The 13,195-nt window shown below is 40.7% G+C and overlaps 1 protein-coding gene across 2 annotated transcripts; it reads right to left on the bottom strand.

Annotated features, from left to right (window-relative positions):
* Positions 1–2,086: 2,086 nt before the first annotated feature.
* On the bottom strand, positions 2,087–12,925 carry naif1 (nuclear apoptosis inducing factor 1). 2 transcript variants are annotated; one of them, XM_049604101.1, is made up of 4 exons: positions 12,361–12,925; positions 7,132–7,182; positions 5,932–5,955; positions 2,087–3,911 (listed from the first exon to the last, which is right to left on the bottom strand). In XM_049604101.1, the coding sequence occupies exons 1-4, from the start codon at positions 12,803–12,805 to the stop codon at positions 3,361–3,363; spliced, it is 1,071 nt and encodes a 356-aa protein (XP_049460058.1). In that variant the 5' UTR covers positions 12,806–12,925; the 3' UTR covers positions 2,087–3,360. The 2 variants fall into 2 exon arrangements, with proteins under 2 accessions (XP_049460058.1, XP_049460059.1); XM_049604102.1 differs by lacking the exon at positions 5,932–5,955 and having other exon boundaries at positions 2,091–3,911.
* Between the last annotated feature and the right edge of the window lie 270 nt (positions 12,926–13,195).

Here is a 13,195-nt window from a genome sequence, read left to right as displayed (position 1 = left end):
ACCCCATACAGAGCTACTGTCCCCAACAGCACAGCTCCCAGGGTCACAGTGGCCACAAAACCCTTAGCTACGATAAGGTGGCGATTCTCAGAGTGGTGTCTCACTGTACTACATCATCATACATGTTTGCAGATGCAACAATCAGCTGTTCTTAGTGAAAAAGCTCTTAAAAACCCACTGTACACTACCTTCCCAGAATCAAACTGTTGACAGACACAGTTAGGCCCCGTTCAGATGCAGCGTCTAAAAGCGCGTGGAAAACGCCAGCTGTGCCATTTCCATCCTTTTATCAGAGGTTGCGCTACTGTCGCGCCTGCCGTTACTAAGCAACCAAAACCACCTGTCACTCACAGGAGGTGTTAAAAAGTTACAAAGTTTACAAAAAAGTTAAGTGGATTTCCAGCAAGCATCAGGAGGTGAGGTGTGTGCATGTGTGTGTGTATGTGTGTGGAGGAAAGGGAGAGAGGGAGATGCTGGTAGAGAGATAGCGTGTTACTAGATACATGATGTTGTGAAGTTGGACGTAAAGGAAGAAGCAGGTCCGTGGAGCTGATTGGTTAATTCTTATCACATGACATGCAGTGCGCGTGCTGCGTTCGAAAAAGTTGAGATTTTTCCATCTCTGTGCGCCGCGAACGCGCACGAAAAAACAGGCGCGTCGCACCGAATGCGCGCCGCTACGGCGTCGCTTTGGGTTGTGAGCGCTAATGGATTTGTGCGCGCAAAAGACGCTACATCTGAACGGCCCCTTAGAGACTAGCTGGTGAACATAGTGGAGCACGTAGCAGCAGAAGAACTAGACATTTCCTACAGAATTTGGTGGAGACTTAAACAGAGCTATAAGGAGTCCATTTTAAGCTTCCACTAATCGTCATTAAGAACTGCTGTCTCTTAAGCTGGCAAATGCTCCACTATGTTCGCCTGTTAGCCATTAACTTAGTCTGTCTGCTCATTGCAGTGAGAGGAGCACATGCAAAACAGAAAATCAAAAAAAAGTCTAATTACAACTGTCTGATCAAATAGATGATGCTAAGGGTCACTTTTAAAAGTTTGCTTCAGCTGAAGCACTGCTAGTCAATCGATTTACAGATAAGCTTTCACCATTTTTAAGACTCTTTATACTTATTTTGTCTTAAATATTTACTGCTTATGCTCAGATGTCCATAAACTCAGGACACCACTTTTTGCACATCCATTAGGTTGTTCTCACTGCAGTTTCTCACCTGCCAGCAGAGAAGCTCAAAAACATGTAACATTTTACATATTTAACACATTTGTCTTTAGCTATGTTTTTTTAAACTAATGTAGAATAGCAAGTAATTCTAATGATATGCTGCTGACTAAATTGTAATGTAACATGGTAAATCTTAATGAGCTAACAGGTCTGGTGTGTAGGATTTAGGGGGATATATAAGTATGTTTACTTTAGTGTATAATCACCTGACAATAATTGTTGTGTTTTCGTGACCTTAGAATTAGGATTACAGACATTTATATCTACAAAGGGAGCTTTTGCTCATCTATGGAGATCACCTTGTTGCACCGCCATGTTTCTACAGTAGCCCAGAACAAACAAACCAAACACTGGCTTAGATAGAGGCATTAATGTTAGCAGCCCCTCCACGATGAGTATCCAAAAAACTGTTTTTTCTGTGTTTTTACCAGTTTAAATCATCATGTTTTGTTGTGAAGAGGAGGAGACCTCTATGGATAAAACCTGGTAAAAAACGGATCTGAAGTTGAAAAATTAAAAAGGTGAGCACACATTAGCAGGTGATAGTTTAGTGGCATGTCTCAGACATACCAAACAGCATTGGAGAATCACAGATTACTTTACGTGAAACTGCTTTATTCAGTGTTTTGGCGGCTTAGCTCAGTGGGTCCAGGAAATTCAAGGGAATAGGTGAGCACACATTTGCAGGTGCTGAGCCAGCACGACGTTTGTCATGTGCCAAACAGGGTAGGAGAAACGCTGATTTGTAACGTGAAACTGCTTTATTCAGAGTTTTTACTGGTTTGAATCACCTGGTCTGTTTGTTTAGGAGAGGAAGACACCTCTGTGGATAATTCGACTCCCAGAAAAAACTCCCTGAACAATGACTTCTAACCAGGAGAAGTTTCAACTGGTTGCAATCTGCAATTCTCACCACTAGCTGCCACCATATCCCCCTAAATCTTACACACTGGACTTTTAATAACAGGAATGTCTTTAGGTTATTGTATCAGAAATCTATACCCTTTAAGGGAATTTTAATTTTACTTTCCCTATGTTTACTTTGGAAATCTAAATCACTTACTTAAAGGTAGGATCTGGAGGATTTTCAAACAAAACAAAATATAGACATATACAAATGAAATCCTGCTTAATCATCACCTATGGGCTTCTACTCGTGTGGTGGTGACTCTGTTTGCAGAGCTCCTGCCCTTTAACTGTATTTTGATGTTTTTGTGAGCTTGGACCGCTCCTGGGCGGAGATTTCCCCAGCCAATGAGAGAGCGCAGGTGCCGTGCCCGAACGTGTCCGAGCGTGCAGCAGCGCGAGCCTTGCCTGCACCTCTTCAGTGAAGCCTTCTTCCGTACTTCCGGGCTCCGTACACCCGGGAGAGTTGAGCCTGATAGGAGGGGCCAAATTTGAATGTGTGTTTACAAACAGGAACTGGAAAATCCTCCAGACCCTACCTTTAGCAAAAAACACAAAGTATATGACTGTGATAATCAAATTTTAAAGGCAAATACTGTATTTCACATAACATACAGATTTCATCCCAATTTATAGTTAATTTGAAAACACACTGCTGCTCCATCAGTCATGACACTTGCTTACACACATTGACCTCTTGTGGTTGATTGACAGTGATGCACCCTGTAGGGAAAACACAGCACTGATGATTTTCCTCAAATTTTATTCAGTACTGAAGACAAAGTGCACACTAACTAAAGACTCCAGCTGACTGGTCTTTAAAAAAGAATGGATTACTCTTCATTCAGGAAAAACTGCAGGATGACTTAAAGGAACTAAGAATTAAATGTTTATCCCACATTGGGATTGTGACTGCCTTCATCTTTGCATTAAAAGCATAATTTCATTATCAAACCCAATGTATTACATAACATACTTTCACTGCTAATTACTGACGGAAGGTAAAAACTAAAAGTATTGTGTAAAACATAACCTTCTTCTGAATCATAAAACATATGTTAAATTCTGTACACGCTCAACCCAAGGCAACTTTTGATAGGCTTTTCTTACATGACATTTAAGTCTATGTGCATGGACACCTCTATGTACAATGCAGATCGGAGGCAGTGCCACACACACGAACACACGCACATACACAAACAGGCACACAGACACAGTTTTTATTGTGTCTCCTCAGCTTGCTGTGGAGGAGGTGGAGGTGTTTTAGGCCTGCTCTGCTCCTCTGTTCCAGCTCCGTCAGCTGTTGCTCCTGCTGCCAAGCTGCTGGAATTTGCGACCTCTGTCCCACTCTGCAGGAATTTGCGCAGGTCTTTCAGGGCAGGCCTGAGCATCTGCACTAATGCTAGCAGGGCAGCCTGGGTACCTTCCAGGGCCTGGGCCTGTCTTTCCTGGGCAAATGCCTGTGCCTCCTGAGAGCGTCGCATCATCTGCAGCAGCTCGTTCTGGCCCTCCAGGTGCTGGGCAATCTGTCGAATGTGGACGTTGGTGACTCTCTGCTCCTGCAGCAGACGGGCTGAGTTGAGAGCGATGCGGCTCTTCAGCTCCTGAGGTTTGGCCTGACCCTGTGGCGGAGGTGGGGAAGCTGAGGATGAGGCCAGCATCTCCACTGGAGCCTCAACGGCTGTCACCACAGTGGGAGTGGAGTCGCTTACAGTGGTGGTGCAATACTCCACCACACCTCCATCCTCCAGGGTGTGGTAAGTTGTTTCAGCTGGAAACAGGACAGAAAAACTATTTTTCAGTTAGGAATTACTTTGGCTCAAGAGTCTGCAAGTTTCCATTCAAACCCATAAACTGAAAATAAATTTGTGATCTACTTATCCTCTTGTCACTCAAAAGCACTACTTAAAAGAGTAGTTTAACATTTTGGGAAATCTGAAAATTTGCTTTATTGCTTGGGTGATAATTAGAAAGACTACTTTCCTGTTTGTGCATAAAGTATGGAGCTGGAGCAATTTCTAGCCACATTTCAATCACATTTTATGCTCGACCAGCTGGTTGTTGAAATCTGAGACAGTCAGTCAAAATGAATTATTGTCACTGTAAATTACAATGGGAGCAAGTAAGGATTTACCCAGGCTCGTTCATCTTTCTTGAATGGTTCCAGAAAACACAAAAAATCAGTGGCTAGAATTACCACCTTGCAGTTGTATGCCTCCACAAACACGTCAAGTTGCACATATAGTTTACATCGATTTCTGTGAAAACATGGATGCTTCACACACCCTCAGCAGCACAGAAGATCTATACAATAAGCACAGTTTCAAGGTGCTTTCTTTGTGCCAAATTTGAAAAAATAAAATCTCTCAAGATGTTCTTGAGATATTATGTTCATGAGAGTGGGATGGACAAACAACCCAAAAACATAATGCCTCTGGCCATAACTATCGCTGATGCAGAGGCATAAAAATAAAAATAAATAAGCCAGCTGGATAACATCAGGATTTTCAAATAATGAACAAACCAGCGGAGGGAGCAGTGCAGCAGGAGGATGAAGGGTCACTGATGGCTGCTCAACTGACGCTGTAGGATTCAAATGGGTTAGGGGGGACAAAATTTGCAGGGGTGCGTAGGGTTTACATTCTAGTTTTTCAGTTTTTAATATATTTAAAAGTAATCAAACAGAGAGACAGTAAGGCGGCTGACGTTGATTGTACCTACTCACAACATTCAAGCAACTAGGGTATGGCAACACCATTTGGACAAACCACACCATAATACTACAATGGTTAGTGATGATAATGGCAGTTTGTTTAGTTTATTTATGTTTGTGATTACCTTTGCTAATGATTAGTTAGATTAAGTTAGCACAAACCTACACAGCAGCAGCGGCTTACATCCAACACTGAGCCTTTAAACGGTCCAGATAAACTCAAACCAAAAAGACTCAACTCTGTTGTTAACACTTATCATGTGATGCTACATTTAGCCCTGTCACCAGCACGTATACATGCACAGTGAAGTCGAGCCACAGTTATAGCTTGATTTGGCCATTTAATTAGACTTCTGTCCTTGTCTACATATACAAGCATGGGAGGGCAATCGATTTATTGACCAAAGTGTGTCAAGCTCCGCTACGATGGGTGGCGATGGGCCCCCTTTCACCCTTTCAGCTTGTTAGTACTGGACCTTTTTCCGGTTGGCCTATTATGTCACAGACCAAACAATCGACAAACAAGTTAGCTACAGTTAGCTAATGGCAAACTGGTACCATGGTGGACAACTTTACAGGTCTGAACTTTTCGTCCATCCAAAAATGCACGGCTCTGGATGTAGATTTTGCCAGGTTGTTACCAGCTTCTTTTTCTGTTACGCATTCAATGTTAATCAATTTCTGGGTCAAAGCCCAGGGTGGAAACTGTGGAACATATGCAGAGCGTGTTGGCCAATTTGGGTCTGATTGACTGTATACAAGCAGGAGGAATTTGACTCACAGTTGCATTATCTGGGTGTGTTAGTCTGACTTTGAGAAATTTGATTTAATATGATTTCAGCTGAACTAACACGTTTACATGTATTTTAAAAGACTGGTTTTAGTCGAACTAATACAATAAATCGATTTTCTCTAATGTCATGTAAACATACTGGCTGTGTGTGTGTGTGTGTGTGTGTGTGTGTGTGCAGACTCTATATGTATATATCCTTTATTTAACCACATCAGATTACAAATCTCTTTTTCAAGAACGACCTGGGACCTCTGACCAACTGTCCTCAGCGCAGAGCTCACACACCCACAGCAGTTGTCTCCAGTGTCTCTGCGGGAAGATGGATGGACTTTACTTTCTGTTTCAATTAACGTAACTTGTGGATGACCCACTGAAATGTCTGTTTTGACAGATTATGTTGAAGCATTTAATTTCAACTCTTAGGCAAAATTCTCTCCAACAACTAAAGTGGGTTGGAGAAGTTTTTTTAATCTATTTTATCTGAAAAAATAAGTGAACATTTGAAGAGCCAGAACTCATCTTTGTTTTTGTTGTGTTAACAATAGTGATGTCAGATTTGGTTAAGTCAGGGCTATGGAATATTTAACCATCCACCTTGGCTCACTACATCTTATCTTTCTTACCCTCAGGTGTACATAAACTACTTTTATAAACTCTTTTTTATAATACAAAAATGTGAAATTATCAGTTATCTTATCAACCACGAGAAGCAGGTGATTATAGGTTATGGTACTGGCTGAAAAAAAAATCCATATGGTGCATCCCTAATCTCCTTACATATTCAAATACTTCCAGTCAAGAATGAACCCAGTAATGATTGAAAGGGCAACAAAAAAACAGGGCAATCTAGCAAATGATGAAGTAAATATTGAACTCATGAATGTGAGATTATGCCTCTCTAAATGAATTTAGGCTGCTACCACAAGAAAAACATTACTACAATATCAGAAAATGCTAAATATCTCAGTAAGGGATTAAATAAAACATTAACTTTTGCTTTATTTTATTTTATTGATCATTTTAATTATTTGATGCCTGTACACCTGTATAGTGTATTATCCAAAATGTCATAAATCAATTAATCTAATGCTTGGTCCAACAAACCTAAGGGCTGGGAGGTGATCTGACTGTGGCCCTAAAAAGATTTATTTTAAAATATTTTTAGATATATTAAGATTTTATTAAGATTTTTTTTAGATTTTTATTGTCCCTGTCCCAAACATTTTTAGTCCAACAGACAAATATCAAAACAGCATTCTCTACTTCATTTTATCTTTTTAAACTTATATGCCTCCTCAGGTATCTGCTATCACAGTTTATGCTGATCCGAAATCTTAATTAATAATCAGTTCCATGCATGGAAACCTTCCTATGTGCCATCTACCTGTACAAAGACATGTCCTTTCAACTAAGACTGATGTCCATATTTCAGGTATATAATATTACGCACATACAGAGGGATACTGCAGAAGAAAAAGAACTTACTGTTCAGTGGCTTCGTTTCATCACAGACTGTACCTGAGCCAGCTGGAAGGGCTACAAAAAAACAAAGACAGAATAGGAGGCTTAAAACAAAACGAAAACAACCAGCAGTCAAAGAAAAAGAAGAAAGACGTCTAAAATGCTAAAACACTGTGAAATTATTAGGCTAAAACCTACAAAAACACTTGTATGGTTCTTCAGTATTTTTCTTCTTAAAGTGCTTAAATACTTGAGCGCCCTTTTAAATCTGTTCTTCAGATAGTTTTGGGCTCTCAAAGTAAAGACAGTAGGAGATATTAACAGGTTTTTCTTTCCAACCAAAAGGTGACTTGAGTGATTTACACTGGAAACAGACCCCTTCTTCTGCTTTAACTTGTCATTATGAAGTAAATGTTGATTGCACAATATAGGGATGCGCGATAATATCGGCACATCATTGGTATCAGCCAATATTGACTTTAAAATGAACAATCAGAATCAGCCAACATGCTTTTTCTTATTTTGCACAATGAATGAATATTACATTCACTGAAAAGTTTTCTGTTTCATGTCTCCATCTGCTGGTGGGCCATTGTGATTAAAGTATGCATGCATAATATGATCTTAATTCCACTACAGAAGAGACTTGATGATCACTAATATTAGGTAGGGAAATAAAGTGGATATACCAATATCGGTGTGGGTTATCGGCCAAATGAGTTACATACTGGCATATCAAATATTGGCAAAAAAATCCAATATCGTGCATCCCTCGCACAATGTAAAGACCACAAAATAATGACACCATCAGGGGGTTACACAGTAAGCCTGTAAGCCTCTCTTTTACTATGTAATTCTGTCTGCTACTACTGGATACAATCTCCCAGGAGAATGAAGACTTGATTTACGGCCCAAAAAAGTACGTCAACCATTGTGCAACCAAAACGGGAAGAGGATAGCACTTTTGTTTCCCTGATAGCTATCACGAGCTAACCCCAGTTACCAAAGAGTATCAGTGTAAGTTCTTTGCAATTCCTATACCCAGTAGCAGAAATGGCGGATGGTGGAACAACCAAAGTAACTGTGGTAGTTGCTAGCCTCTGTAGAAAACAAAGCAATCCAATTTTCTTTGCAACAGTCGGTGCCAACAAGAATACCACAAAGTTGAAAAGTTGTCTGATTCCACTTTAATGCAGTTTTGATATGAGAGGAGGAACTAGTGAGTAAGATCAACTCATTAAAACATTGGTTCCCCACCTGTGGGCCAAGAGGCCTTGAGTGGTTGCCAGATTAATCTGAGGGGTCATGAGAAGATAAACAGAGTGGGACTTCAGAAAAAAAACACATATTTCAGATAGGCATGTCTAGGTTTACTTTATCAGACTTTTCTTCATTTTTTTTTTACCTTTGAATTTTTGGATAATTTTACCCCTTTAGGCTTAAAAAAGTAGATGAAGAGTCAGTGTTTGAGTCTTTAGATATTTATGTTGGGGAGTCACAAGCCAAAAAGTTTGGGAATCACTGTTTTAAAGACAACCTGAAGAACTTCTGTTGGTTTTATATACACCAGTGTTTCCCATTAATTAACAAAACTATGGCGGCCCGCCATAGTTTCTAAATAAAAGATTTAGGCTGCCTACGTATTGACTTCTCATGATATAAATAATATCTCGAAGGCCGTAGCGTTTTGTGCCGATGTGCTCAGGCTGTCAGATCCAGCGCTCGACAGTGCGAGCATTTCACTCGACTAAAAATACATGTGTGCGAACTGTAAAAAAAATATTTAGGGGCACATGTGCGCATAAAAAAATATCAGCCGAAGCAGCCTATATTTTTGTCAATAAAAAAATATGATAATCTAACCGCAAATGTTGGAGGAACTCCAGCCGCCTTCCCCTTTCTCTCTTCCCCGTGTGACACACGCTGTCGGCACAATGAATCTAAGTCCCACTGTCGGCTGGGTGGAAATAAGTCAAAGGCCTCTAGTTTCCCGGCGCAGCACAGGATGGCGAAGCCCGCGCAGAGCTAGTTTCGAGCAGCACAACCCGAGGCGCGCTCAGTTTGGTAGTTTGGCAGACCGAGGTGCGCTGAGATGGGTGTGGCAGGGGGAGGTGTCGACAGATCCAGCTTGGCGCAGTGACAGTTTCGTGCCAAAAGGCTTCGCCGACGGTGCGCTAAAAGCTTGCCATCTGAAACCAGGGGTCCGTTTCACAAAACAAGTTCAACAAACTCTGAGTCTAATCCTGAACTCTGAGTTGATCTACTCTGAGATAGGAAACTCTGAGTTTCCGGTTCCAGAACAGCTGATTTGAATCAGTTTAATCAACTCGGAGTAGTTTCACCTGGAGTTAAGCGCGTGCACCACAACTATAAAAAGCCAGCATCAATGGAGCCCCGATTCGACGAGTCACCATGGCAACGGGGAAGAGGAGGGCTGCGTTTTTCACCCCACTAGAATTAGAAATCTTAATGCGCTCATACGGAGAGTTTGCACATGTTTTCAAAAAGAAGTGCAACACCGCTGCAGCTGCAAAAGAGAGGGAGACGGTGTGGGAGAATGCATAAGTTTAAATGTCGTCCTTTGCAATCACAATAATATTACAGGGGAAAACTGCTTGAATGGTAGCCTATTAATTTATTTCATTTAGGTGCAATCCCGCGGGGGAGAAGCGCACTTGGCAGCAGTTTAGGCTGAAATATAAAAACATTGTTCAAACAGGTAAGACCTCAGCATAATATCATGGGGGTGCCTCATTTTGATCATGTTTTACAATGTAAAGTAAATATTAAGTGGCTGTTTGACTGTGCAGTTGTTTTATCCCCAACATAATGCTGTTTTCACACACGTCTTCTCTCATCTATATCATGTTCTGTTAAATAATTAAGCCTATTTAAACTAACACAGACTTCTACTGAGCCAACAGAAAGAAGGCAGATGCCCGTAAAACGAGCACACTTTTCTGACCGCCCTGCACACAGTTGTCTTACTCAAGTGCTCAGCATCTCCGACATTGTACAAAAAACTTCCATTTGCAAAGAAACGCAGCGCAACACACAATATCTCCTGGGATGTGAGAGCATGACTACGATTGTTAATGTTGCAAATGTAAGGACGGATTAGGTTGTGTATGTAGATGATGGACTGTGACGTGAAACGGTACAGCTCAAAAAGATAATTGTGTGGAAATGTTAGAACATTGCGCGGTCTGATAACCATCTCCCGACGAACATTTAATTCTCTGCGCAGTAATGCTGCTCCTTCATCCACGGGATCGTTATCAAAAGGACATGCCATGTTAGTGAAAAAAGTCGCCACCTACTGTGCCTAATGGACTTCTAATATACTGACTCTGATTGTTTTAATGATTTTTTTTAATGACAGACGGCAGAATTAGGCTACGCCAAAACTCACCTGCTGACTGAATGAATGAGGAAATCAGATGGAGTGTGTGGCTCTGAAAGAGGGCGGAGACAGAGAGAAACTCGAGGTTCATTGAGAAAAACCTGGTCCCGACCAGGTTAGGTTCATAGAGTCTGTTACTACGGTAACTGACCGAGAGCTTAAGTTACCTCTCTCTCTGAAACAGGCTAGAGTTACCCCTCTTTCTCTGGTTTGAGTTACCTCCCTTTTTGAAACGGAAAACTCAGAGTTTCCCTCATTTCAGGGTTAACAGACTCTGAGTTTTCACTAAACCTGCTTTGTGAAACGGACCCCAGGTCTACTGTCAGCGCAGGCTGAGCGCAGCCGGTGTAAGCCGAAGTTTGGCTGACCGGCGGACAGTGCGCACACGTCACCAAAACCTCACAGGCAAGTTTCCAGAATGTCAGGCACATTAATAATGCAATAAATACCCACAAAACCACTATTCAATGCAACTATCTGCAGTCAGCACATAAATGTATCTCTATATCGACTGTCCCGTCACATCTGATGTCAGATCAAAGGGGACTGGCACCATTTGGAACGTTTGGCACACGTAATGGAAACCCAACCTGATTTGATTAAACAGCTGCAAACTAATGAGTTCACATCCCTCTCAGCCAACCACAAACAGCCCCAGCATCAGACAGGGAGTATATATTCGGCATCTGTCATCTTAGAAGAGTCAAAAGAAAAGAAACAGAGTGAGACTGCGAAAGAGAAAGAGAGAGCCGTGATGTGCCCCCCCCCCCCCACGGAAGAAAATTATATATATATATATATATATATATATATATATATATATATATATATACACTCACACACACACACACACACACACATATATATATATATATATATATACACACACACACATACATACACACACACATTCATATATACATATATATATATACATACATATATAGTGTATATACATATTAGGGGTAGGGGGAAAATTGATAGAGCATAGTATCGCAATATTTTTGTGTGGAAATATATCATCCCTTAGTTACAAGTATTGATGTTTTTAATTGTATAAATTATTAATATAACAAATCAGGTGAACAGACTGAAAACTTTATCTTACTAGATAAAACAGATGCTGACAAAAATTTCCTTTGGGGACATAATTTGTTGATTTTTTTTTTAAAAGGTAATAAATCGAAATATATTAAAATATATTAAATCAAACTCGTAATTTTGTCACATGTCAACATATTTATAATTGCTATAATATAATAGTATGTATTATGTAATATATAATGTGTAATTTGTGGTAGTTTATTTAGTTGTACTATTACACAGAATATGAATCTTACTGAGTTACTGTTGTTCACAAACTAAAGAAATGAGAGATAATTTCTGTTTTGTCACTTTTTTATTGCATTTCTATGTTCTTGAATAATAATACATTTTTAACTAATTTGTAATATCGTCAAGAATATCGTTGTCACAAAAATACCCTGAAATATTGTGATATCATTATCATACCATACCGTGCTTGCATTTGCTCAGAGTCAGGGTGCATGCTTTCTTGTCTTTTTTTGTCCTTCAAAAGCAACTGTAAGTAGTGCCGCATCTGTCCCACTGTTGGATATAGGCCTGTATTGTTCAACTGAACACAATCTTCCGCAACACATGGTAAGTTATGCACATAATGTTTCTCAGCCTCTCAGTTCGCCTTCTAAGCCGTATTTTTTACGACGCTCTAAAGATTAATCCATCGGAGACACACATAAACTTTTCTTGCTGATTATAGCGGCATGTATACCTCCAGCACTGTCACTTCAGCCTGAGCATGCTCACAATGTAAACTTTTACCAACTTACTCTCTGCCAGTGTGACGGTGGTGGCGGCGTTGACTGTAACAGGTAAAGTTATCTCAGCATCCGAGTCTCCTGCAGGTAAGCTGATGATAGTGGCCTCCCCCAGGAGGTTACAGATCCTCTGCTGCATCGCAGTGAGGATGACGGGAACTGGAGTGCAGTCAGCGGAGGTTGCCTCTATAGCAGCTCGCGCCTGGGCGACTTTCCGCCGGACCTCCGTCTTCATGTCAGACCACTTCTTTTTCACCTCGGACAACTCTCTGGGACAGGTGGTGACGGCGTTCACCTTTTTCAGGATATCCGCCCACGCGTTATTCTTTGCCATGTGGGTGACTCCAGCATTGAAGTGGTTAACCAGTGTGTGCTTTTGTTTCTCTATTTCTTCCACAATAATTTCCACCTCTCTCTCCGAAAAATTCATTTTTCTCTTTTTCGCGACCGATGCCATGATTGCAGAAATTCCTCTTTTGAAGAGGCACTTGTGCGTATAGTACGCAAAAATAGTAGGATTTACTCAATTGATGTGCGCAACGTAATGGCTTCCAGAATCGGCTTCTTCTTCCTACTAACAACGCTTACGTTAACTGGGCGTGAAGACCCGCCTACTGACACCCTATTGGCTGGATGTCTCGCGGTCATGCTATATTCTCTGTGACTATTGGCTGAGTTAAACGCCAATACTCAACTAGCCAAATAAAAACAAAATAAAAATTCTCACTTTGTATCACAGCCGTAGTTGATGAATACGAGTTTGTGTTATTTTTTTCTTCCTTTTATTCATTTCAACATTTCAATAATGGCAGCAACAAGCAACAATAACTTGTTATAAAATGTAAAA

This window comes from Epinephelus fuscoguttatus, linkage group LG18, assembly GCF_011397635.1.
Source record: "Epinephelus fuscoguttatus linkage group LG18, E.fuscoguttatus.final_Chr_v1".
NCBI lineage: Eukaryota > Metazoa > Chordata > Actinopteri > Perciformes > Serranidae > Epinephelus > Epinephelus fuscoguttatus.
This window is presented reverse-complemented; position numbering and strand designations above follow the sequence as displayed.

Excerpts from the sequence above, each read along its gene's own strand:
- naif1 (XM_049604101.1), bottom strand. The coding sequence starts at position 12,805 with ATGGCATCGGTCGCGAAAAAGAGAAAAATGAATTTTTCGGAGAGAGAG. Across the intron at positions 5,956-7,131 it reads TGAAACGAAGCCACTGAACA|AGACACTGGAGACAACTGCT; the intron begins GTAAGTTCTTTT and ends ATCTTCCCGCAG. Across the intron at positions 3,912-5,931 it reads ACTGGAGACAACTGCTGTGG|CTGAAACAACTTACCACACC; the intron begins GTGTGTGAGCTC and ends TCCTGTTTCCAG.